Source organism: Molothrus aeneus, chromosome 1 (genome assembly GCF_037042795.1).
Source record: "Molothrus aeneus isolate 106 chromosome 1, BPBGC_Maene_1.0, whole genome shotgun sequence".
Lineage (NCBI taxonomy): Eukaryota > Metazoa > Chordata > Aves > Passeriformes > Icteridae > Molothrus > Molothrus aeneus.
The window spans coordinates 91,187,283-91,213,684 of NC_089646.1; the positions used below are offsets into that span (position 1 = coordinate 91,187,283).

The 26,402-nt window shown below is 37.7% G+C and overlaps 1 protein-coding gene across 2 annotated transcripts in view; it reads left to right on the forward strand.

Moving 5' to 3' along the window:
* GABBR2 (gamma-aminobutyric acid type B receptor subunit 2) overlaps positions 1 to 26,402 on the forward strand; it is a 457,582-nt gene that overhangs the window by 278,600 nt on the left and 152,580 nt on the right. For both annotated transcript variants that reach the window (XM_066560586.1, XM_066560578.1), the window contains exons 9-11: positions 18,571 to 18,651; positions 21,672 to 21,822; positions 22,307 to 22,439. In XM_066560586.1, the coding sequence (XP_066416683.1) occupies positions 18,571 to 18,651; positions 21,672 to 21,822; positions 22,307 to 22,439 (365 nt within the window). The remainder of the gene's footprint in view (positions 1 to 18,570; positions 18,652 to 21,671; positions 21,823 to 22,306; positions 22,440 to 26,402) is intronic.

Below are 26,402 nucleotides of genomic sequence, written 5' to 3' on the forward strand. Positions count from 1 at the left end.
TGCTCCTGAGATATATATGAGGTTAATTTCTAAGTCTTTCATGCTTATTCTTTTTTGCTATGTATCAATAACTAAATATTAATTTACCACAAAGAAAGAGCAAAATGACAGTCCAGAAGCTGGGGCATTAATCTAAACTGGGGGAAAACTGATTTTGGATCCCTCATCCAGATTTTTCTGAGAGGGAACTTAAACCATTATTTGATGGATCTCAGAGGAATGTTCCTGTTACTGATCTAGGATGCTGAGTGGGGCTAGGGGAAATTCCTCTTTCTTGTCACAAAAAAGTATTGGGTTAGAGCTAGAATATATCTGCACTGTTAATTATGCCTATATTTGTTTTTGACCTTGCTGCCTAGGTCATTGAATCTTCTGGCTAACACAAGTGGAAATAGAAATGGAAATTCCTTGACTTACATTTGAACAGTCATAGACCTTTGAATTACTTTATTAACAGGAAAAGGTACATAGTTAGCTTAAAGTAGTTAAATGGTAGGAAATGTCAAGAAAAATCTTAAGCCCAAATATATCAGTGCCACAGGAGTCATGTCTGGCTTAGCTCAGTTTTTGTTGTCTGTGTGCTGCACTCTATTTGTACAGGTGTAAGTGACAGCAGGATTATTTTTTTGTGAGCAGGTATTGTTTTCTTTAGTGGCCTCTATGAAGACCTTTCTTTCAAAGCTGTGCTGCTGTGTGTGATAAATCATTATGTAAGAAGGGAATAATTTATTAGTTCTGTGTTTGTTTTCCTTCACTTTTTATTTGTAAGGAGGTAATCTCAGGAGATGAAACCTGTGTGATATCCATGAAAATTCAAACAACTTATCCAGATATCTGCATCTGGGTAAGTTGTCTTGAACCACCTTAAAGAAAGATGCAGACAGTTCCAGAATGAAACTAAATCTTATCCTTTGGTATGTGTCTATAGCAAATCAAGCAAATCATGCTCTATAAGAAGTGCCTGTCTTCCTCAGCTTCTTGACAGAGACCCCAGACAAGGTAGCTGTGATATACACCACACCCACTGAAATTTGGACAATGGAATCCCACCAAATCATCTTCTAAGTAATGAATAGTGTAGTGGCTCTAAAAAGGAGGAATTAACTGTGGAAATAAGTTAAATGAAGCCCTACCCATTTGCTTCTTCTGTAGGTTTACAATCATCAATCACTTCCCATATATTAGTGTTTAAATAACCAAGTTCAGACACTTATTTTTTACTAGCTTTAGATCTCACAAAAATAATTTGGTGCTGATGAAGAATAAATGAAACAAAATTAAATCTGAAAATATGAGAGTCCTTGCTAAGAAAGCTGAAAAAGCCCGAATTGTGTTTTTTTAGTAATGCAAATTGAGATTAAATTAATTTTAGATTCCTCCCTAACACAACAATTTGGATAGCACAGCAAATCTATTTCCTCAGTTCCTAAAACTGGTAGTTATATCATCATGAATGACTTATTGTAGTATGACCAGGGAAAAAAGGAGACTTTACCATCCTAATTTATACTGCCTCGGTGCATAAAGTTTTCTTGTACCTGCAGATCATGCTGAATGTCCAGCAGTATCCCATCGAGAAACCAGGAAGCTCTCAGTGAGGTTTTCAACACCAGGCTCTGTTGCACCTCTTATCCTCTCTATGGCAAATTGTGAATGGAAATATTTATCCAAATTTTTCACCCATTAGGCTCACTTTAAGGCCAGTTGGGAATAACAATTTGCTTCCAAAAATTGAGCAAATTAGTTTTTTTAAATAGATAATGGTCTGATAATTTGTGTATTTATGATGCCTGAGCCAAGGTAGCTGAGTTGGTAACCCAACAGCCTGTGAAAAGCTGTGACTTTCTTGTGTGTGTTGCCTTATGTCTTCAGCAGTCTTGTGGAATGTGTCACCTCAGGCTAATGGGTAGTTTTGGAGTGAATTTTACAAGCACAGAAATTGTTAGTGCTGTACCTGGGTTTTGGACACTTTGTGGGCTCCCTGAGGCACCTCACTAATTGCTGTGCCTGACTGTGTCCCCTTGTGCCTGTTCCCTGCAGAAAGCCAGTTTGCTATCTAGTCACCTCAGCAGAGATTCCTGTGTCTCTCCCTCTCAATGCATTTGTTACCAACATAGAATATTTTAACAACCACATCTCTAGAGTAACCAACCAACCAACCAACCAACCAACCAACCAACCAGAAAAAACCAAAAAACAAATGCTGTTTGATTATAAGTATGTCATTTTAAATCTTTCTTTTAAAAAATATTTAGTAACATTTACTGAATTTTGCTATATGTAGTAATCCTGTTTAACATCTGGGAAAGAGATTAAATATTTCAGAATTTATATTTTGTATTTGTTGGTTTTGCTTGGCAATCAAAGGAGATTGCAAGATAAATTTATTTGTAGTAAGAAAAAATCATTTATGCAGTATTTAAACCAATAAGTTGATTTCATTAATTCTTTATTTGTTTCCACCAAAAATTAAATACTGACAAAAATTGTAATTTAATTTAGAGACAGTTTATTTTAAAACTGGCTTTAACACTTTCTTTTATTTATGATTTCTATAAATCTATAGTAATATAATTTTAGAAAAATATTCTCCTATCTGGCATGCTCTTACACAAATTTATTGCGATAATTCTGTTCAACTTTATTTTCAAGAGGCCTGTTTTCTTTCTGATGTAGAACTAAATTAGTCATACACAGTTCCTCTAAGAAAATGTCTCTGGTAAGAAGCAGAGAAATTCAGATGGTTTTTCACCACTTCAAATTATGTGTATAGTGCTTTCTTGATTGTTAAATTACACTCTAGGCTAGGTCAAGGTATAGAATAATTTTTATTTTCAAGTGGATAGGAATTAGATGATTTAGAAGCATATTACTGGGTATCAGAGAGCAGATAATTTTATGTTTAAGCTCAACAAAAGGTTTGTATGGGGTGTAAAGGAGGTTTTTATTAAGAAAAGAGGATCAGGAAATTGGACCTCTTTAGAACAGATTTACCCAATTTCTCTTACTGAAGTCAGTGAGTAGGTTTTCACAAAACCAGTATCAGCTATTGAAGGAAACAGACAATGCACAAGGTAGAGCATGATACATTTAGCATTTGTTTTCAATTGAATGCAATTATCTTTCATCCAGAGAGGTTTTTCAGCATGTCCTGTAAAAATCTCCTAAGATATGGAAAGACCCACTGAAGGAAATTAAAGCAGTATGTCTGAGAACATCATGTCCCAAGATAAAAAAAAGAATAAACTTATACATTATCAAAAATACAGTATCAGTGTGTATTTTCTGTTTGTTCGTTACTTCATTTTCATATGCAAAATCAGGAAACTCAGAAGGACAGTTTTATAAACAAAAGTCTCAATCTGAGTAGTTATTGCTGTTCTGTTGATGAATTGCCACTTTTGAACTGGACCCAGCTGAATGATACCTGTAACTCTCTCTTTGGACCTCTTCTGAAAAACTTCAAAATGGTAGAGAATGGTTGTTTTGGTAAATGGTAAAGGGTAAAATAGTTGTTTTGTTGTAAGAAACTTAGATATGATATTAGGGACTTAACAATAGGTGAAAAGGTCTGTATGTAATATTTCTTTTGGAGGTATGCAGGCATTAAGGATAAACATGGCTGGCTGTCAGGTCTCTTATCTCTCCAGCATTGCCTGCTGTAACCTTTGGCAATGAAGCATGACAAGGCTGTGTCTGTGTCCTCCCATCATTTCTCTGTGCCTCCCACCACCTTTGCCACTGTTCACCAGGCCCGGCATGGTTGCCTGACCCGGCCACCGAGCTGTGTGTCCTACAGCTGCACCTGTGTCAGCCTGCTCTCTGCTCTCTCTCTGGTCTCCCTTGTCAGATCTCCCAGTCTTGCAAAGTATTTTTGGGCTGTTGAAGGGGTGGAGTGGGGCACGTGTCAAAGCTGTGAAAGGATTCAGTATTTTCAGAGTAGGCACATGAGCAGGAAAGGACTGTCATTCATTGGTTAGTCTAGAAGAGCCCATGAAGTTTTTATGGTAGGTCCACCGTGCTTCCCACATACACACACAAGAAATACCAGAAAACCCATGACATGCTACCTTTAAATAAAACAGCATCTTCAAAATCTGCAAGAATGGGGGCATTCTGCACAGGGATGGAACAACTCAAGTGATGCAGCAGGTTGTCATGGTCTCAGTACCACTGAGACTTCTGGTCTCAATACCAGAAATGAGAATTGCTTTCCCTATGAATTGTAATAATCCGATCCTTTACAGCTCAGGGTTGAAAAGCACCTGCAGAAACAGTCCATGAATAGGATACATGAGTTATAGAATCTTTTCCATTTAACTAAGAAAATTCCATTTCCAGGAATATATCCACTGGAGTGTGCCAGAAATAATTCAGCAGAGCAAAGGCAAAGCAAGTTGGTGCTACACATGGAAAACAGAGGTGCTGCCAAACAGCAGAGCTCTCCCCATCAATGGTGTGATTGAAAAGGAGCCAGCAACTCCTCTTGCAGCTTGGCCAGTGCAGAGGGAGATGCAACACAAGCGCTGTTCTGTTCAGCAGCTGTGTTTTCTCCCATGTTCACTCATGGTACTGCTGCAGTGAGGAGTAACATGATCTGGTTAAGTGAAAAAGTGATTTAAGCAGGGTGGGCTTAAAACCAAGGCAAACCTTAACTAAAGCTCTGCAATATGAGCCATAAATCCTGGCCCTCTGACGTCTCTTATTTTTCCTGGTACTGGTTCTACCAGAACCGTGGCCAGGATATCTCTGTTCCTTCTAGGAAGCCAGATGGTAGAGAACAGTTGTTTTGGTAAATGGTAAAATAGTGGTTTTGGTTTTTGTTTTTTTGTAACATCATTGAGGTGAGGAGGGCATCAGGAATAAGGAAAAGATTGTAGCTGGAATTTGAGAATACCAGATTTCCAAATATGCAAGTGAAGATCCAGGGACTGGTCTCACACAAGAAGTGTGATTTCTCATCTCAGATGTGTTTCATATGTTTGTGGCTACTGCTTGCTCATGAGTTTTGACCTTTATTGTCTTACATCCCATGGTTCTTGTTTAAATCAAAGTTAATTAAATTAGAAACAAGAGATTTGTGATAGATTTTTCTGTACCTACCCAAAACACAGGGAAGCAAGAGAACATTTTCATATCTTTTACTGAAAAGAAGTAACAGCACTTGACTTGCATTGATAGCTCCTATGAATTTATACATGATATTGCAGAAGAAGGAATTGTTTATAAGAGAGTGAAGAGACAAAACTTGTGCCTAAGTACTTTTTTAATACAGTTTTGTACTGAGATTCTTAAAATTTGGGTAAAGATGTATTGTCAAGTATGTAACTGTATAAAACACATGATAGATTATCAACAGATTATCATTCTGTCCCAGTCTTTTTGTTTCTTTTTTTTTTTCTTCTGGATACATTCTATGACTTACATTTCTATCAAATGCTGTAAATATCAAGGGACTGGTAGCAGTTACTCAGATGCATATGCACATAAATTGTACTTACTCACTTCAGATAAGATTTAAAACCCCTTCTCATACTTTAATCACTATGGTTTTGACTTTCAGACTTGTCAGAAATAAAGTTAATGGGACAACTGACTTCTATAACTTACAATAAGACTTTGCTATCAGTTTCAGGGAAAAGTTTATCAAAATGTTTTTAAACTGTTTTTAGCCTTACCTTTTCCCAAAATTCTGCTTCCTCTCATACTCCAAACTAGCTTCAGCTTTCTTCACCTACAGTTTTAACACTGTCTTAGGCAAAAGGCAAAAAATTATATTAGAACAGTTAGACACTAATCCCTCTCATTTAAAGCACTACAATTTTTTTACTTTTGATCCCACTTGTAATGAAAAACCAATGACATCCATTTTATACAACAGTTTTCCAAAGTTTTGTGCATCCTATGGGGGTTATTTAATATAATATTTTATGCCCAAATAATTTAAAAATTTCTATAATTCTTCAGTCTCATACTGCAATATTCATACATGAGAAAAAAATGCATACTTCTGCTTTTCATGTTTTAATCAGCTTTGCAAGGATTTTTGCCATATATTGTATTTCACTCCTACAGGCATAAATCCTGTCCTAACAAGACAATGTTGCTGTATGCTATCAATTTTCTGAGCAGAATAGATTCTCTGAAACTAGGAGTGTTTTATCAAATTGTTTTCTCTTAGTACAGGAAGGATCAATTTTAATTCTGGAAACTCTTAGAGAAGTGTATTTAATGTTATGCACAAATAAAATGCTGTGCTTATGCATAAACACTTTTGTGCTCTGGTTGAGCTTTGCCACAAAACTTTATTCCAGAGCTGTCTGTCAGGTGTATTATATAACTGCTCTATATTAATTATTAAATCCATTATTATTTGAAGTAATTATAGTTTAATGGCTGTAGCTTTCCACTGCAGGCTTTTTCTCTTAATGCTAGTCTGCTTCCTGTAGCTATTCAAACTCCAGATGAAAAAATAAAAGGAAAAATAAATCAGAATTTAAAATGAAACCACACAATGATGACATATACCATATTTTAAGAAAATTTTCAAAGCAATCATTAAAGATAAAATCAATGGGTTTCACTTTAAAACAGTTCTTTGTGTCTTAGACAGTCTTCTACAGCAATTTCTCTGCTTGTAGTAAAATGTTGTTCCTAATTAGTGCTCAAAGGAATCACTGTTGGACCTTTCTCCTCCTTTTTTTATTTTTTTTCCAGTGGATTAGTACAAAGAGATTACTCAAAACAGGTTAAAACAAGTGGAGGTTTGCTGAAGCAGCAGGAAAAAGGAGTTATTCCTCTGGAACTTTGACTTTTAGCCAGTTCCAGTTGGAGTGGTTTCTTTGTCTTGAACATAGGATCAGCTTACAGGTAAAAAAAGCCAAATATGACCAAACCAAAATAGTTTTCTCAATAAGTTTTCTTTTGCAAAGATTATTATTTTTGAAGGGTTTTCCCCCCTGTAACTTTTAACATCTTTAGATTTTAAAATGAAAAATAATGAAATAGTAGTGATGATAAATTTTGTAATTCAAGACTAGATTTCATCCTACTAAAATGTACTTGTAGGATACGGTGGAAGTCAAACAACTCTATCAATATGAAAGGTGTGGATCAGGGTGGGCTAAATTCTGACTTGGCCATTATCTTATGTTTCAAAACTGCTTTGGTCTCATCCTGATGTACAATTCACATATGTTTATATAAAAAAATAAAAAAGCATAAAATGGAAATTAATAAAGTGAGAAATATCCTTGTAGGGGTCTATTGGGCAGGGCTGCTACACAAAACATTTCAAATCCTGTTGTTTGAAACCCCACCACTCTTTTTGTAGACAGCAGCCTCTCGTGAGTGGGTTCCATCTTCTGGATCTTTCTCTTAAAGCCTGTGAGAACTGAGTGGGGCATGGTCATTTTTTCTCCTCTTCCAGTCCTTGAGGTCATGGGGCTTCTCAGCCTCACCACCTGCACCCCTCAGCCAGTGCCCCAGGCTCTGGGTCTCTCACATATCTTTACACTCTCACATATCTTTACACTTTCTCATAGCATCCCTCCTCCTGGTGAGTAACCCAAACTCTCCAAACTTCTCAGGTGGCCTCATGGGGATAGACAAGTAAATTGATTTTGAAGAGGAATTTCCCAGCAGCCACGACTACTTGTAAAATGCATCTTTACCCATGGCAGGGGGTTGGAACTAGATGATTTTTAAGGACCCTTCCTATGATTCTAAAACACTGAAATTTTCAGCCAGGCACACACTTTCCTCACTCAAAGAATCATGAAGTTCTTGGGTTAGACAGGCATCCTGGCATTGTGTAACACTTCTTGTTCTCTCACTCCCTAGAGTGCAGTCCCTAATTGTAGCAGTGACAAGCCTGTCCCTTATGGGAACAGAGCGCACCTCCCTGAGGACAGGAAAATCCAATCTGTGATCCCATGTGACTTTTGCATGGGAAGTTGATTGTCAGGGGAAGGCTAGGGCTGGAAAATCTCAAAGACTCTGATTTTTGATGGCTCTTTGAGTGACAGCTGTCTTGTTTGTCTCAGCAGCAGAAACAGAAACAGTGATCTAGGGGAGTATTGCTACTTGGGGGTCTTTGTAGTCTCCCCTATATCTCAGTAAGTGTTCACTTGTAGTTGCAGGTTACAGCACAAGTGGGCTTTTTGTTGCTCTAAAGTTTTTCCTGAATTATTCCCCTACAAGTCCTGAATAAGCTATTTGGAATAAACCAGCCTGGATAACTCAAAACTGCATTTCTTGTACAGGAAAAAACTTTGGCAGCTACTGTACAAATCATAAGACAGGAAAGAGCATAGAATTTGCAGTTTTGTATGAATGTGTTCAGCACTGCCTCAACTCCTTTATTTTGTATCTTAGGATGAGGACAGTGGAAATTTTGCCTTTGGCTTTGACCCTGAATCATGAAGAATGCTCTTCATGAGCTGCAGTGTTTTCACAGGCCACCTGGTGTAATGGCAAGAATGGTAATTCAAGGACATAATGAGTAGCTGAGATGTAACACACATAATATGCACAGCAGCTGCTGCTCTCCCGCGTTTTCAGGCTTGGTAACTGTGAAACTACAACCTTTAAATAACACCCTCTTAACTCTGTAAAAGTTTGAGGATGCAGTACATAAGGAAGAAGCCAGAGCATCTTGGTTTAGGGCCTCTCTGGCTGGAGAGCTGGAGCAGAGCAGGCACAGCCTCTGGGAGGCTGCTCAGCATGTGCTGAGCCTCCCTCTGCCAGGGGAGGGGAACACAGCCCTGACACAAGGTGAGGGAAGGCCCTAATTATATAATCATAACTATGTACCCAAATGGGCCAAAATGGAGTTTATGTTTCTTCCCTGCATGGTGTGGGATCACCAGAAAGCAGGCATGCCTTGCTAAGTGAAGGGAAAACAGCCTTGCTGGGAGATGTGGTTGCTGGCATGATCCTTTGGTCTAGCATACATCTTCTACTCTGGGAGACATTTTTATTTCTGTCATGTTGTGCACTTAAGTTTGGTTATCATTTAAGTTAGCAAGGGCTAACCAGCCCTCACAAGGAGAACTGCATCATGCAGCTCCTGCTGTACGTCTGAGCAGTCACTGAAAACATAGTGGCACAGACTTAGCAGCCATGCGGAGGGCAGCTGAAGCTGTCCACAGACCAGGGCTACTGTCAAACTGTTGTGCAGTGCATCACCACACTGACAACAAAAGCCTCTCTGGGAAAAGGTAACCACATCAGGCTTTTAAGTAACTGATGTGGGTTTTTCAATTTGCTTTTTCTCCTGCAAAAAATAATTGATATTGCACATGGAATTTAGAATTTTAGTTACATAAGTAATGGGCTTAGGTAGTTGTAGCAAAACATTTCTTTTGGGCATGCACAAGAAAATCAAATTAAATTCTAGAGTATTAAGCATAGCAGAGGAGGAAAAGGTCACCTTGATGTCCTTTCTCATCCAATCAGAGTATGTAGCTGGGCTGGAGTCAGGGTCATCCAGGTCCCTGGGGATCCTGTCTTTACTGTCAGGATATCTTCTATCACATCATCTGTCATGTCTCTATGGAAAGCTTAAATGCTGAGCTAGCAGATGGAAACTGGGCTTAGGTCACTGTCTTGGGTGTCTCGATTTTTAAGCTGCATGTGTACTTTACCCTGGTAAGTCAGAAAAGACTGACAGCAGTGCTATTCCCTGGTTTTTCTTCCCTAAATGACACTGCTTGGTGGATTTGATTTAAATTCATGAGTAACTTTTGGCATAACTGAAAAAAAAAAAAATCTGGTAATTTCATAATGATTCAAATCTTTCTTTTGCCAGACTATCCTGATAGTGCACACTGTGCCTATTCAGACTGAGTTTCTAGGACACCAGGGACATAAAAATTGCATTTATTCCCCTTGGATAAAAGATGTGGATACACTAATGCTCTGTCGTCTTGGGTTTCTTTGGAAACACCATAGATTTTGAAATGGGTGCTCTGCACTCTTGTGGTTTGCTGTCCCTTACCTTTGAATGAGTGCAGTGTCATGGTGTATTTTGAATTCTGCCTCACAGTCTCTGACATTTCAGTGCTCTGAAATCAAGCTCAGGGAACAAGAGAACGTGGCCACCGCCTCTCTCACTGCCACCTCCACACCCTGCATTGTCCTGCCTTCAGTTGTCCCTCTCCCAGAGAGACTCTGACAGATGGAGCTGCTGCTGGGCCCTGGGCTGCTGCCAGGGGGGCTTCTCTGCACATCAGTGGTATCCATGTCCAAACCTGTCACTGCCTGGATGGCCTTTCCAACCTGGGAAGCTCCTGGGAGTTCTCCTGGGAAGTCAGCCCAGGCTTGCACAGGCTGATTCGCTCACACACCCCTGTAGGAAATGGACCAGTGTATGACACAACAAGTAATGAAATTGAGTTATCATTTATTAATAGAGCAAATGTCTTCTCATGATTGCTGCCTGTAGTTTTATATGGACAATGTTATTTCCCATCGTAACTTCTGAGTCAAGAAAAGCCTGTTGGGTTTGGACTCTGCCAGGAAGTAACTCAGAATGATAAATGGTATAAATATCAATTTTTGTAGACCATGCTACATTTAGATAAATATTAATATTAATACTAAATAAGACATGTATAATTACACCATTTGATTTTAAGGAATAATTTATTTTGGCAAATAAACTCCCAGAATGATGAGGATTTGCATTCTCTGAAAAGTTAATCAAATAAATAAAAGACAATGAACAGTAGAACAGAACAACCCTTGGCTAGACTAATATATTGCAGTTTTTGCATATCCGTGTATCCTAGAACATAATCATACCATATCCACTTGAATATATATTTTTATCTTTTAATTTACTTACTGGAGTTGATTCAAATTACTGACATACATTTCAGGTTATACACTGTGTTATCAGTCAAGATTTTATGCTACAATTATTAAGTCCAAGAAAAAGTGTGATCTCATGTGCAGCAACCTCATTTCAACCTATCAAGGACTTTATTAAGCATCCTAAGAAACAGGAACGTCTATTCAGAAGAATTAGTGTAAGCTCTGATAATTTGCTTCAGCACAACTGTTGTTATGCTTCATGGATGATCTGCCTTCATTTCTTTATATTTGTTTATACCTTTATATTTGTTTATACCTTTCTCAATTTCCTGAATGAAAACTATAATGATGGTGTTAATAATTCCCATTTAAAGAAATAATTGTTTTAAACAGTATTTAAGAGCTATTATATAGCTCTTTCTTTGATAATTAATATATAAATATCTAATATTTGTAGGTGTTAAATCCATATGAACTATACTACTAAATTTCTATTCAGAGCTAGAAGTCAGTCTAACAAACCAAGTAAGAGACAGAAGTATATTAAGGAAGGTGAAAACAAAGTTTAAAAATAATCAGTAAAAATAATTTTTGAAAGCTCATAAAAATGCAAATTCTTGAAATTTTTATAGAAGAATCTTCTTGGACTGCAAAATTACTAGATCCTTTTATGAACTCAGGTTATTTAATTATATTTTATGTGCTACTTGCTTGCTTTGTCCTTTTGACAAAATACTATTACTAACATAGTGAAATACACCCAGGGTTAAGACTCCTTAGCTTTTATCCTGACTCTAAGGATGCCCTGTTTGGCCTTTATGTGGTCTGACCTTTCTGTCTGTTTTGCTTTATGGATGACTGAAAGATTTATGGCCAGAGAACTGGCTATGAGGAGTAATTATCACTTGTTATATATACTGCTCTCATAACTCAAGATTTCCCGTAAGCTCTGTCTATATGTTTCCAAAGCAATGCAATCTAGGATTTCATAAATAAAATACATAAATAAAACTTTAAATGAAGGAAATAGCTGTGCTGCAGTTAAAGATGGAAGCAGCATTTCTCAGGGCAAAACGAATTTTAAAACTCTAATTACAAGGGTAAAAACTGTCACAATTCAAATCCTTGCAAAGGTAACATGTTTTGCTTCCTTGAGTCTTTCTTTTCTGGCAGCTTCTGCTGAAGAATAATCTTCTATCTGACCTGACATTTTCTTCCTTATTTGAACTGTGATTCTTAATCTCAGCATTTTTGTCTTTAAACAAAGAAATGGTTGCCTGCAATTGAATGAAAAAGGTTTTGCTCATTCATTATTTATAAGCTTCTATTGTGATTCTTTTTTTTTAATTGGAAACTTTCAACTGGTGTTGGTTATTGCTGATATGTGATAAGGATAACTGAAAAGCTTCTCAGTCCTATCTGACAAGGATACATTATGAAAGTTAAGATTGCATTAATTTGCTAAGACTTTCTACATGATCCACAACATGAAATGTTTCAGTATTTATTCTGAAGGAAATTAGCTTTCCTGACACTTAACTTCATTCATTATTGTAAAGGCATTTGAGACGGCATTTCCAGTTATTTGGTAGATCGTTATTTCATGGAGCATCTTTCAAAACAAGTGAGACAGGTAAGGCAGGTTAGCAGAGACTTTGCAGGCAATTTGCACAGGATTTATTGAAATATGGGAAACATTCTCAGCTTTGGCATCAGTTTGCAGCCTCCAGCTTAAGTTTTTCACTGTTTGTGTTTGGTCAGTCTTCTTTCCCCATGACTTTCTCTCTGAACACTCTTGGCCATAGGATTGCTGTCACTCAGTGCAGCACATCATCTCTTCAGGAGCCTTCCCAGGAGGCAATGGAGGCAATGAGGAAGAAGACCTAAGACCCGTTAGTGACAAATGATTGCTAGGTGACTGGCAGTGTAAAGTGTTAAAGAAAAGCATTCACTCTTTAAAAGAGAGTGTGAGCAGAAGCTAAATTGGAGAGCGACAAGCCTCAGGACACCATAATGTAATGTGTCAGAGCACCCTTCACTCTCTGTGCTGAGCCCATCAACGAGTTGGCAATAGCTTGCTAATGGTGAGCTTTAAGACAAGTCAGATATGTCTTTGAAAGTGTGAGTACTTGTGCAGTGGCATAATTTTTCATTCATATCTAGGAGACTGATTTGAAATTTGAGATTAACATCTGTCGTGGTTTAACCCCAGTCAGCAGCCAGACCCTACAGAGCCACTTGGTCACTTGTCTACCAGCAGGACTGGGGAAAGAATAGGATAAGAGCATATTAGAAACAGGATAAAAGCATAGAACTCAGGGGTTGACATAAAGACAGTTTAACAGGAAAAGCAGAAGCCATACACATAAGCAAAGCAAAACAAAGAATTCATTCACCACTTCCCGTGGGTAGGCAGCTGTTCAGCCATTTCCAGGAGAGCATAGCCCCATCACATATAAAGTTTACTTGGGAAGACACATGCTGTCATTTCAAGCATCCTCTCCTTCTTCCTTCTTCCCCCACTGTATATCCTGAGCATGAGGCCATATGGCCTGGAATATCACTTTGGTCACTTGAGATCGCCTCTCCCAGCTGTGTTTCATCCCAACCTCCCATGCACCTCAAGCCCCTTGCCAAGTGTCAGTATGAACAACATAAAGGTCTTGACTCTGTGTAAGCCCTGCTCAGCAAGGACAAAACCATCTCTGTATTATCAACTCTGTGTCCAGCAGAAATCTAGAACACAGCCCTATATTAACCACTGTGAAGAAAATTAACTTTACCCCAGATGAAGTCACCAGAAAACCTTTCCAAATTTTAGAGCCATTCTCTTCTTCAAGTATTTCAGGTGCATATGGACCATGCTTAGTTTCACCTGTTGGCAAACTCTTCCATTCTTCTGAGATCTGATGACTAAGTATTCCCTATAGCTGCCAGCAGTCCTGTTGAGCTGTGATGCATGAATAAGGAATAATGCTCAGAAACTAAATGATTCTGTTGTAGGACAGGGTTTAATAATATTAGTTCCTGAGACAGGCTGCTTGATTATGCAGCAAGATTTTCTAAAAGGCTAAGCATCTAATCACTCCCACTGAATTAGGATAGTTAAACAAAAGGGGCATCTGGAAGACAGTGGGAGAAGGGATTGTTAAACAGGAAAGTTTGAGGGAGTACAGTGATAATTAACTGTGTGGATGAGTAGGAGAAGTTATATAAAAAAAATTTGAAAAGCTTTACAAGGAGGAGTCATGGAGGCAGCACCTTTTTCAGGCATGGTTTTTCAGAGCAAACTAAGACCTAGGTACTTTTTAGTAGCAGTAGTACTTTAGAAGCAACAGAAAAATAATATTACATATAGCTTCCAGCTATATGTAATATTATTTTTCTGCTGCCTCTAAATCAAGCATAGCCTGTGTACTCTAGATGAGAAACTTCTGTGACCCTTAATTTTCTGGAGAATAGTCCATGCTAAGTTTATTAAATTTACCTTAAAATTTACTTCATATTTGTTAGAAAGAGAATACTCATCACTTGCTCATATTTCTCTTTGTAGTTTGCATGGAATTCTAAGCTTATAAAGAGCTGCAGTGACATAACAGTGTTCTTAGTTGTGTCAAGCTATTGTAAGCTATGATGAGCTTTGAAATCCTTAATCTTCATTTGGAGCCATGTGGTATAGGCATTGCAATGATCTTAGGACAGACATGTAATTTGGCTTTATTGTAGCATAGACATAGTTTTTGCATGAGTATATCCAAGCAGACATATAGGAGTTAATGAATGGATATGAATATCAACATACATATCTTTGAAAGTTTTTAGAATATGGTGGTTTTTTAGAGGGGCCTTTATAAGCATAAATTGTACTGGTGCTTATACCGATATAAACATTTTTGTGTTGGCTTAACTGCATCGCCCTGAGAGTTATTTGCAGTAAGACTGACATAACTGAGGGTGCTATTAGCTTAGTTATTAGTTAGCTAAGCTATTAGCTTAACACTGAGGGTGTTATTAGGTGCAGTGTCATTGAAAGCTAGACAGCATTGTCTACATAGAGGAAAATAAAGGAAATCCATCTGTCCCATCTCTTAGGCATTGCAAGTGCATTTCTCTCCTTAAACACTTTCAGTAGAAACTGTCTTCATGAGGTGTGAATAAGTACACTTACAAAAATGTGGTGAAAATAGAAATTATGACATATAGTGAAAGGAACTGAAACTAAGAATAGTCTCATCTGGAAATTCTCAGTGTAAGTGGAAAACAGTCACACTGACAATCATAATGCTGCTGTGCATTTTGGTAAATTTGTTTCATTCAGCTGATATATCAGTTGCAGGATTTTTTTTTTGCTTTTCTTCAACAAGAACATGTAACTACCTGATATGCTCTTGAAAATCCTCTGTAATAACTTTGTGAAATGTGAGCTAATTAATTAAGTGGTAGTGAGTCAATTTGTGTGGAGTTGCTCTAAGTGGGCTATAAAATTCTGTAATAAAATATGTAGAGAAAAACTTTTCAATATACCTGTAAGAGTATCTCATTCTTTGTTGTCAGAAGTCTTTCATCTTGACCATATAAGTAATCTATTCTCTGGCAATTAATTAACAAGAAGAGTTGTTTATAATTCCGTGAGAATTATAGGCATAATTTACAGTGACATTTTTCTGGGCCAGTTTTATCTGGGTTGATTAGTTTTTATACTTTCCTGTTCCTCTGTGAAAGAACAGCTTCAGATTCAAGTTCTGAAATTTCTTCACTAATGTCATGGTACTGACAAACATCATCTCACAACCCCAGTACATTCTCCCTCATATTTTTCTTCTGCATTTTACAATGAGCTTCAATACAATATCTCTATTATGATTATGGGAAGATCTAGTTAAAAATAATAGAAGCACCACAGAAAGCAGCCAACATCATATTCTGAATATTCTGAAAAGCACTTTGTTGGTGTTTCTTTGAAGGAGTTCTACTTTCTCCTGTCCTTTTGTTGTTAACACTTAGAGGTTTGACAGATATGAGCTACATTATACAAATACTATACTAACTTTAATAATTCAGAATTTCCAGAGGCAACTGAAGGGAATGGCACATGGAAAAGTGAGCTTGCAGTCCCATCCTTAGCTGTATTGACTTGGGCAAGAGAGAAGAAAACCACAGTCCTGCCTTCTTGCTTCCTTTAATTAATATTTGGAAGTGGCTTTGTCAGTGATCAGCACTTGTGCTTGAGGATCTGAAAAACCAGACACTGTAGTTGTCCTTGCTGGTAGAAAAAAGGATCACAAGAAAGCTTTTTGTGTCTTCCCCTCAGCACCCTTGTAATCACACCATAAAATGGATAGTATATCCTTCCTCTCAATAAAAGTACATTTTATTTCCCTCACAGACTAATTTCCACAGTTGTCACTACTTTAAGATATCAAATATCTTTATGGCTCTTCTTGACTTCAATAAAGTGTGGCATATCCTCTGTGAACTGTCCTTTCCTGTTGGTAAGGGACAAGGCATTGATCATGTGGTTTCCTGGTAGTAAATACTGGGGTTTTTTAACACGTTCTTGGGTTTCCAAGTCCAAAAATCTTGCTCTTCAGGCTGCCATAGAAGCTTGTTTCTCTGAATACTGAGCTCTGTTCCTACAAGGGTTGGCTCCTGGTACCCAGGCTAGCCAGTTATAGGACAGACACATTCTCAGTGTTACTTCACCTGTGAAGGAAACCATGTAAGAATTTATAAGTGTTGAAAAGAAATGGCATCATCTGTCACACGAAATAATCACAGAAACACTTCCTTAATTTCAGTGCTGTAATCAGACCACAGATTTACACTGGGTTTTCGTATATGTTTCTCCACCTGTTATGTGCTTCCCACATCTCATCTGGTCCCAGTACACTCTCCATACAAGTGGTTGCAGAGCAATTACTCATTTCACTTCTATGCTCATTGGAGCTATGAGGCTTTAGCCTGTTGCTGTGAAGCTGGGGCTTGACCAACACCAAGGTGTGTGTCATCCCCTTTGCTGTCAGGAGATGCTGTGGACTATCTGGTATCTAATATGCCCGCCCTATATCAATATGCATCTGATGTTTTTCTCTCTTCTCTCTAGGTTGTGTTTTGATGTTTTAGATCTACAGGTAACAGCTGTCATTCTACAAATACAAATGGAAGTAGATTGGTTCTGGTTTTCACATTAACCATTTTAGCTTTTAGATGACTAGTGGGAATATTTTTTTTTGTCAATAATTGATTAGTGTATCTATTTCAAAGTGAATGTTCAGTCTGTGACAGAAATCATAAACTTATCTTCACTTAAGTATGTGATGCCATGTGGATGGGCTTTGTGCAACTGCTGCTGGACATCAGCAAACTTGTCTTAGGTCCATCCAAGTGGATCATACTCATGGGAAAGACAAATAATTGCAAACTCCAGCTCTTGATGAGTGTGCAGTAAAAGCATAGGACTGTCTGTCAGATTTGCAGCTCAGCCTACAATTTCTTGTAGATAATTTAAAAAATATAGCAATAGATATAACAACATAACAATAAAAATAGTTGTTTGTGTTAGGGAAATTTTTGCCTCCTGTGAGCTCTCAGATTAGTATTAGTCAGATTGTAGATTTTACTAAAATGGAACTAGATGCTCTATTCAGCAGAGCTGAACAGGCAAAATCACTTTGAGTGAGAGAGGAGAAAAGGTTAATGTGGAGCTGTTGGGTGAAATAGTCTTTCCAAATTTGCCATCTAGTTCGAGATCATCAGCTCCCAAAATCAGCGTCACAAATAGGGTCATGAGCTCGGAATTTAAATGTGAATTGGGTTGTGCATGCCCAGACAGAGAGGCCTGAAAGGAAATTTTTGTCTCTGCTGAGCCAGCTCTTCAAAGAAATCTTTAGCCAGTGGTTAAATCTTTAGCCTGGGGTTTGTAAGTCTCATCAAAATGTAAAAGTTTTAGTGTAAAAATGATAATTCAGTAAGATCTTGGACTTCAAAACCATACCAAAAGCTCAACAAAAATAGCAGAAAATAATTGATGCCAGATGTTATCAAAAGTGTTGGATAAATGCATGTCAGAGATCCAGGTACAGTGGCCAAGGCAGCAAACAAATAACTTATTCTATCTGCATACTCTATTCTGTCAGGTACAAGAAGACCGTAGATGTGACAACAGTCCCAAAATACCAGATGAGACTAACTGTAAAATTTAAACTCAAGTTGGTGTTGGCTTTAATTATATAACAGAGTGTGTTTTGCAGTCAGGGCACTAATGAGTTGCTAATTCTCACTTAGAGTAGGAGATTTGATTCCCAGCATATCTGCTAACTGGCCAGTCTGCTCCACACTGGCTGGAGCATGCCACCATGACTCTCCTGGGAAATACTTCACAGAGAAAGATGTCCTAGTTTTTTAAATGGGAGGGGAATATGTGATTTAGCTGTATGTGTTCTCCCAGTAAAAATGTCCTGCATGGTGTAAGCCAGTAAGAAACTCTGTGATCTTTAAGCTGGAGATGACTGTGTCCAATAGAAATTTCCTGATTATGTAAATGAGTTCTTAAAAATGCTTTACATTTCTTTCAAATACCAGAAATGTTTCTTTTAATGATGTTAGCTGTCTGGCATTCTGATTTAATTATTCATGCCTTATTCTTTCATATTTCTTTTCCTTTTGACACACTGTCAAAAAAGAAAAAATCAGTTAAATAGTTGAGAGCATGTGAACTGCCATAAACAATCACTCTTGTTTGTTTCTCTGCAGAACAAAAAGAAGTAAAGGTGGGAGAATACAATGCTGTGGATGACACATTGGTAATAATCAACAACAGCATCAGGTTCCAAGGTAGGAGACAAAACTGGAAAGAGATACAGGAGGGATACAGATAGCTGTATGTAGTTTGTAAGACTATGTACTCTTAAAAAACTGTTTTAGGATCTTTAATATCAAATGTGTGACAGTGTAGAAAGTAAAAGAGAAAAAATGCTTTAAAAAATAGAATTCTGAACAGAAAATTGCAGTGTTTTGGTATTGTATACTTGGTTTTTATTCCAATGATAAGGCAAAATCAAATTTATATGTGTATACCAATGTTCTTTAATATTTCAAGAAGCAGGTTCTTCACCAATAAATAATGTTCTATTTCACCCCCATTTCCCACTCCCCCAGGTCATCTCACCTGAGGGTGAGATGTTTCATGTTCTGTGTTTGCAGATGCAAGAAGGAGGTAGTTGTTTTCTTTGGGAGGTGTCTGTTAGGTCGTTAGAAAATAGGTTTTCAAAATGCTGAGGCTCGCTTTAAGATGGCCCATGGGAAACAGGGCCAGAGAGGGTTTTCAGGCCAGCAGCACTCTGTAGATCCACAGCAGGCATATAGCATTTCTTGCTGTGGCTTCCTGCCATTTTTTAACCCATGCTGCTCCAATATAACCTGGGGACTTGCTTGGCCCTCAAGCAGCTGGAGTGCAAGCATACCCATGGATTTAAGAGCCTGTGGTCATGGCATCCAGGTGTGAGCTGAAATGAGTTTTAAGGGTGTCCCCTGTTGAATATAGGCATATACCTTCTTTTCAAAGCTAAATTTTAAGATTTCATCTTAAACTCTGCTATGGTGCAGTTCAGTGAGAGAAAGTGAAGTTGGCTTTGTGAGTTCTGTGTGGTTTTCCCCTGGGATTGGTGAGGTGGATGATCATCAAGCTGTTGTACTGTTGTACTCTACTATACCTTTCTCCAGTGCCCCAACACCCAAGGTTTGCATGAGCACAGGTGGAGTTTCACCGCAGTGATCTAATTCATGACTACTTGTCCATCTGCTGGAGCTGTCCATCCTTCCTTTTGATCTCCCTTGCTGGACTTAAAAGAGCACAGATACACAAACTTCTCTCATGTCTCTGGGGAATGAGGCTTTGGAAATGAAGAGTGCAGAATTTGTCCCAGTTGCCAAAGTCTGGAAGCAGCAGATTATTTTTGCCGCAAGGAAGAACTAATGATGTGGTTTAATATTGATTCAGTCCATTAATTTCCAGAGAATATATGTAGTATGAATCAAGTTACAGGAGACATCATTTGTTCATAACTTTTTGCCTTTACAGACAGTACATGATGGGGAAAAGTCTCTGTACAGTCCTTTTTCAGGACAAGACTGCTAAGTCTTCTGACCACATCTGAAGGTGGTCTTTCCACCCATAACCTGTCTTATGGTATTGTATTATGTGACTCACAGTGAATCTTTTCCTTTGACTCATCTTAGCTGTTCATTGAGACAGTGGGATATTCAATGTGGGGGACACTGACTTCCAGTCAGTGGAAGCCTAGTAGCTTTAAGTATTTAAAATAGAGAGCAGTAAAAATGTTCCTGTTTAAACCATTGCACAAAATTCCACACCAACAGGATTGAATGGCTAGTGCACAAACAAGTAAATAAATTTTGTTGACTCACTGTGTGTTTATATTTAATAAATACAAACCATCAACATACTCTGTAGAGTGTAGAACGAATAGGATGAAGCTTTATTTTTTTAGTGTTAGTTCTTTTAAATCAGGCATGTATTTTATTGGTCTTTTTGCATGTTACTTGTCTAATTTTATGAATTTCCATGGACTGTAAATACATGCAATGTGGAGGAAGAGAGGAAAATCTCAGGTACTTTTCTCCAATATTAAATCAACAAATGGACCCTTCACTGTCCCTTTTTTGTAAGCATCTAAAGGATTTTTTTTTCTGAAAAGTTGGGCATAAAGGCCAAAGGATAGCAAGTTTCCATGGTCTGAATGATTTCAACTTAACTCTTAAAGGTAAAACTATTTTATTGTGTAAATCCTTGAGTATTCTTTTAGGTGCAAGACAGAGGAGTGGATGTACAATATAGCCATGGCAGCTGCTAGTCAGGCGCTCACAGTTCCACTTCTGCAGCCGTGCTGTGAAAGGAGGTGCTCAGCCCTGTGGGCCCTGCAGCCCCATCGGAGAGACAATGCAAAAGAACAGGCTCAGGAACTGTAGAGCACACAGATCTGTTTCTGAAGGAAGACAGTGATGCAAAAGGCCTTTTGCCAATCTCCTGCACCAAGGAAAAAATTAGTAAGCAGGTGAAATGGAGTGTGGGAAGTCAGAGATGCAGAGCTTTATTGCAGTTGTCAGAAAGTGATTCTCCTCATTAAACCAAGAAGCCTTTAATTAGTTGGAGCTGACTGTCAATGAATTACACAGCTTTAAACACAGTTTTTAAGTTCAGACATTCGAATCCACATCTGCAAAGTGGATCTGTCCCTGTAAAACTTTTGCTATCCATTTTCCCATATTGCTCCCTTCTATAGCATCCTAAGGGCACCAACAACTCTCCCTTCCCACCTCCCAGAGCTTCCCCCACCATGCCCACAGCCCAGGACCACATTTTAGCGCCAGGGCCATCAATCCCTGTCCAAGTGATGCTACACTAAGGCTTATCTCCAGACAGGCTGTTAGAATTTGCTCTGGCAACAACAGTGGCCACAGAAATGATGCTTTCTGTTTTCTACTCATTGCTCTGCCAATTGTTTCAGAAAAGCATAACCTCCTGGTAAAATTTACACTCAAAGTACGCATTTTCAAGTTTATTTACTTTAAAATGAGGCTAGTTAGCATGTATGGGGTTCTGCACTGGGGTATGGTTGTGTCTCTTCTTCCAAAGAGGATATTTACCTGCCCCAGAAATGCAAATCTTCGTGTCAATCAATGTGACTAACATATGTCTGTCAAAGTCAATGATTTCATCAGCTACTGATGTGGTTCAAGTTGCTAAGTGTGCTAATTCAAGGTGAGGCAAAGTTTCTTGCAGGAATTCTACATCTGGTTGAGCTTTAGCCTTTTTTTTCTTCATGCAATCCTAGGAGTCGAGCCTCCGAAGGACAAAACAATTATACAAGAGGAGCTGCGCAAAATCTCCCTGCCTCTCTACAGCATCCTCTCTGCCCTCACAATCCTAGGAATGATCATGGCCAGTGCTTTCTTGTTCTTTAACATCAAAAACAGAAATCAGAAGTAAGACATTCATGTTACTTCTATCACAAATTCTTTCGTATTTAATGCCATGTTTGTAGAACCAGTCATGTAAATATATCTATCTACACATACATGTAAGGAAAATGTGAAACTGTGGAAAAGTAGTATTTTAGAACTATTTAATTGAAATCACTGGGTAATATACTCACATTGAAACAGACTGTATTTAAATTCTTTAATACTGTCTGAAAAGTGTAATTTAATATTTAATGTTTGACTGTCTGCTAATAACATTAACCGTAGCTAATTTATCCATCAGTTAAAGGGGAGATCTTTTTACTAAGCATTCAAAAACCTGAAACAATGCTAAACTGTATAAAACAGCAAATACTGTGCATGCCTTTAGATTTCATGGGATTCTAGAAGAGTTATCTCTTTACCTGGTTACAAAAAGCTCTTTATTACTCTAGTAGCCTAGCAGTAATATTTTCCTCTTTAATGCACTATCACCTTTTGTCCATAGACTAATAAAGATGTCCAGTCCCTACATGAACAACCTTATTATCCTTGGAGGGATGCTTTCTTATGCATCTATTTTTCTTTTTGGTCTTGATGGATCTTTTGTCTCCGAAAAGACATTTGAGACACTTTGCACAGTAAGTAATTCCATATATTCTAGTTCAATTCTTGTTGGATTCAGTCTTACAGGAAACAGAAAATGCAAACGGAAAAGTTCAGTAGTTGGATGTGTCATTCCGTTAAATCACTGATTCTCATAGCTCTTTCCTAGGATATTATCTGGGACCAAATTCTAAAACATGTACAAAGCTTCATTATGGTGGTTGTGGTGGTTGTTGTTTTTGTTCTAATTGTTGTTGTTATTATTGTTTATATCTAGAAAATTGTTTATTTTTATATATAGAAAATTTGTTATTGTTCATTATAGAAAATCTCAAATGCATTGGGATTTAACCTCAGACTGAAAGGGTAGATGTATATTCTTGTTTTGAAATCATATCTAGAAAGATGACTTACTAAAGAAGATTTTTGTGTTTGTAGCAGGACAACTTGTAATACCTGTAAAGCTACTTCTTTATACATTCCATATTATTTTAAACTACATGGCTGCTACTTCTCTAGATCTCTTTAGTCAGTCTCTTTGGCCAATTCTCCAAAGATTTCTGCTGCTATTTTCATGCTATGCTATAAATTCTCACAAGCCTAGATCCATATAGAATACATTCTAGTTAAATCAAAACAAGCAACTCTGAAACCAAATCAAATATGTCCACCTAGAAATTTGTCATAATTGTTTGATGTAATATGCAGTTATTCTGACTCACAGATGTCTTTTCAAAGAAAGGGATAGGATACTCCTTCTAGAAGCAGTACAAAACAGCATTTAAATTTGTCCAATATCTTCTCAAAAAATTCTAAGACTCTGTTTGACCTGTTGCCTAAAATTATCACACTTACTCAGGAGTTACCATCACTATCATTTTGATTCTTCTTCATGTCTCTAGAAAGTTGCAGTTCACAGCACCTGTTGTTTTTAGGAGTCTGAATTTCTGATGTCATGGTTGGCAAGAGAAGAATTTTACTTCAAGAGGAAAATTCAAAACATGAAAGTTGGATACCTAAAAAGCTAGTTGATGCAAATAAATCCCAATACGTCAACTGAAACCTTCCATACTGACTAGAATCCTTATAGAAGTGAAACACCATGTGATCTTTTTAGTTAGACCATTTCAAAACACTGGAGATTCCATGGCGCATGCCAAGATGGACTAGAAGACATACTATGGGTGAACGTACGGGGGAAGTCTTGCCTTCCTTATCTGGACCTGGACACAGCTGTATTTCAGACACTTAAACTTTAGGAGCTTTAGGAAAGGAGACTTTAGGAAAACTTTAGGAAAAGAGAAAGAAAGAATATCCAGTCTTCCTACAGCTAGAACTCTTATTCTCATTACAGCTAGTAGAAAGAGATGCTTTAAAGATTTGAAAAGGATGATCCTGTTCACCTCTCACAAACTACTCTATAATTTTGTGAATACAATGGGGCCAATAGGAAGTGGAAGATGACATAATCCATTTTTTATCCAGGAATTATGTCCTTTTTTGTGAAATAACTTCTGATGGAGCAGAAGTGTCATTAGGAATTCACTGTTGCTGTCAATCCCTTCTTTTCTCATCCTCCATTGCAGAAGGATCTAGTGGCAAGGGATGCAATTTTTAGTCTTGATGTTTGATCTGTCTTGAGGGGCTTGTATCCAGAGCTCCTGAGTTCCCTGCCAGGCTGCAGGCCATTGTTTGACTGGGCTACAGCCCTTCTCTGGAAGCAGCCATGCACTGCTGAACAGAAGGAAAGTGGGAACCAGAGGTACTTATCAGCATCTAGCTGTTCTAGGAAACAGATTTCTAACCAAATGTAGCTATATAAGACTAAATTTGAGTCCTGTTTTACATGTGAAACAGCTCAGCCTTAACTCTGAAAAATGAACCAATGTCTAAAATCCTGTGCCTCTGAGCTAGAACATTTCTTGTGATTTTTCTCTGATCTGCCTCTTAAAATGTAATTGCTGGTCTCATTTTCTAAATGCAACAAAATTTAACTGTGGGCTGCTAATTTTGTCAAATCCTATGCATCTCTTCCTTTTATTCCAATTTGTATCTGTAGCATTATATTAGGTCTGTGTGTCTGCCATAGAGGGGTAGATCTTCACTTGAGTGAAACACTTACTTGACTTACTTGACTTAGTAAAAGAAAGGGGTGGAGGAGAATGCTGTGTCCTGTAGCCAAACTTTGATTAAGAAATATTACCTTATGCCTTAAGCAGAGATTTGGTTTTTTTTTTACATAGTGAAATGCTGTATAAACAGAGCAGAGTCTGAGATTTCTTCTCAGTCTTGGCTTTCCAGGTTTTCAGTCCAGTACAGAAGCATTTCTGATTGTGTTTTCCTGTGCATGGCTACTCATGTATCTTATGAGCCCCAGCTCTGTCGCAATTAATACTACAGTCATAGATGCAGCAAATCCTTCACTAGCCACCCATTAGGAAGGTTTTTCCAACATCTTACTCATTAAAACAATTCTTTTAAAATTTTTCCTCCAATTATATTCTTTTAAATGGGATAGCTTATGCTTCTCCTAGATATCATCTCTACATGGCTACCATTCACTGTGGCAATGCACTTTTATTGTATCTATAAAACTCTGAATTAATGCTGGGAAATTCATAAATATGGGAGGCAAACACACTTACCTGTTGAATAACTCTTGTCTCTCTCCTCCTCTCCTCAAAACGTCCACTAAGTGCTGGCTACAGAATATACATTTGGCTTCGTGAACATCCCTATTCCTATGTGGGCGATATGCTTAGTGGTTTCATTAGGTCTGCTTTCAGACACAAGTGCTTATAGGATCAGGTCAGGACAAATCTCTCTTCATCATCCATCTCACTTGAAATGCATGATTTTGTTTACTCATTCTAGCCATGAGAGATGGGTTTAAAATTCCCATTTTATTTCAGACTGTGGCTGAGTCTCTAGAAAAAGCAGTTACAATTGAGAACACTCATAAAAAGCCATTGAGGCAAGTCATAAGGGTGTAACAACTGTATCTTAGACACAGAGAAGAGCCATATGTCAATGAAAGGAGATATTATTTTGGAAGGGAAGTAAAAGTTTTCATTCAAGTTTTATAAGCACATGCAAAGCTATGAAGCTGTTGTTAGTGTTAACCCCTGTCTAAACCAAGTAATCACCCTCGTTGTCGTCTGTATTTCAGAAGTGATGAGGTCTCAGCAGAGTAGCAGTATATACACAATAGCCAGTGTGCTTAATTGGATACGTTATATATGGTCTCTGTTTAATATTCTGGCAATTTTTGGCAAACTTATAGGAGATTCTTAAAACTTCTGTGTTGACTAAGGTGGTCCTACCACAGCAAGGGAATTGCAAATTGGTGGTCTGTAAGGGGTTTTACAATCCAGGCCATTCTATCATTCTGTCCTCACAAATTCAGGAAACATTGTTTCCAGATTGTAGGTATTACATTCAACTCTGTTAGATTTGTTTCTTCTATTGCATGTTGTTTGTAGTGCTGTTTGGAGGGTGAAATGCTTTGCTACATCAGCTCTTTTTTTACTTTTCAACAATTTATACCTATGTATGGCTCATGCCTAATGCTGTAATATTCCAAGGACACTGACACATGACCCAAAATTACACCAGTAAAACCTGAAAGGTTCAAAGGATTTATTTGCTAAGTTGTACTACCACTTTCCACTCTGTGAGGCACTGGGTGTAGGAGGAGGTGGCCTATAAGTTATTATGCTGAAACATAGAAACAAGTGTTACATGTAGTTAAGAGTCAGTAAGCACTTTAAACATACAGTAAAATAATTTGCTGAATAAGAGTATTATATTAGTCTTTAAAATTATAAAATGTGGACTCTGTAACAGAGTGATAGAGTGGATAATTGGTTCCCAAACACACTCATTTTTATCTTGGTATGCCTGTTTTCTATGGAAAGGTAATCAAATATAATTAAATACATAATAATTCTGTGTTTTCACAGTAAAAACTCATAATAGCAAATGTAACATAATTTAGT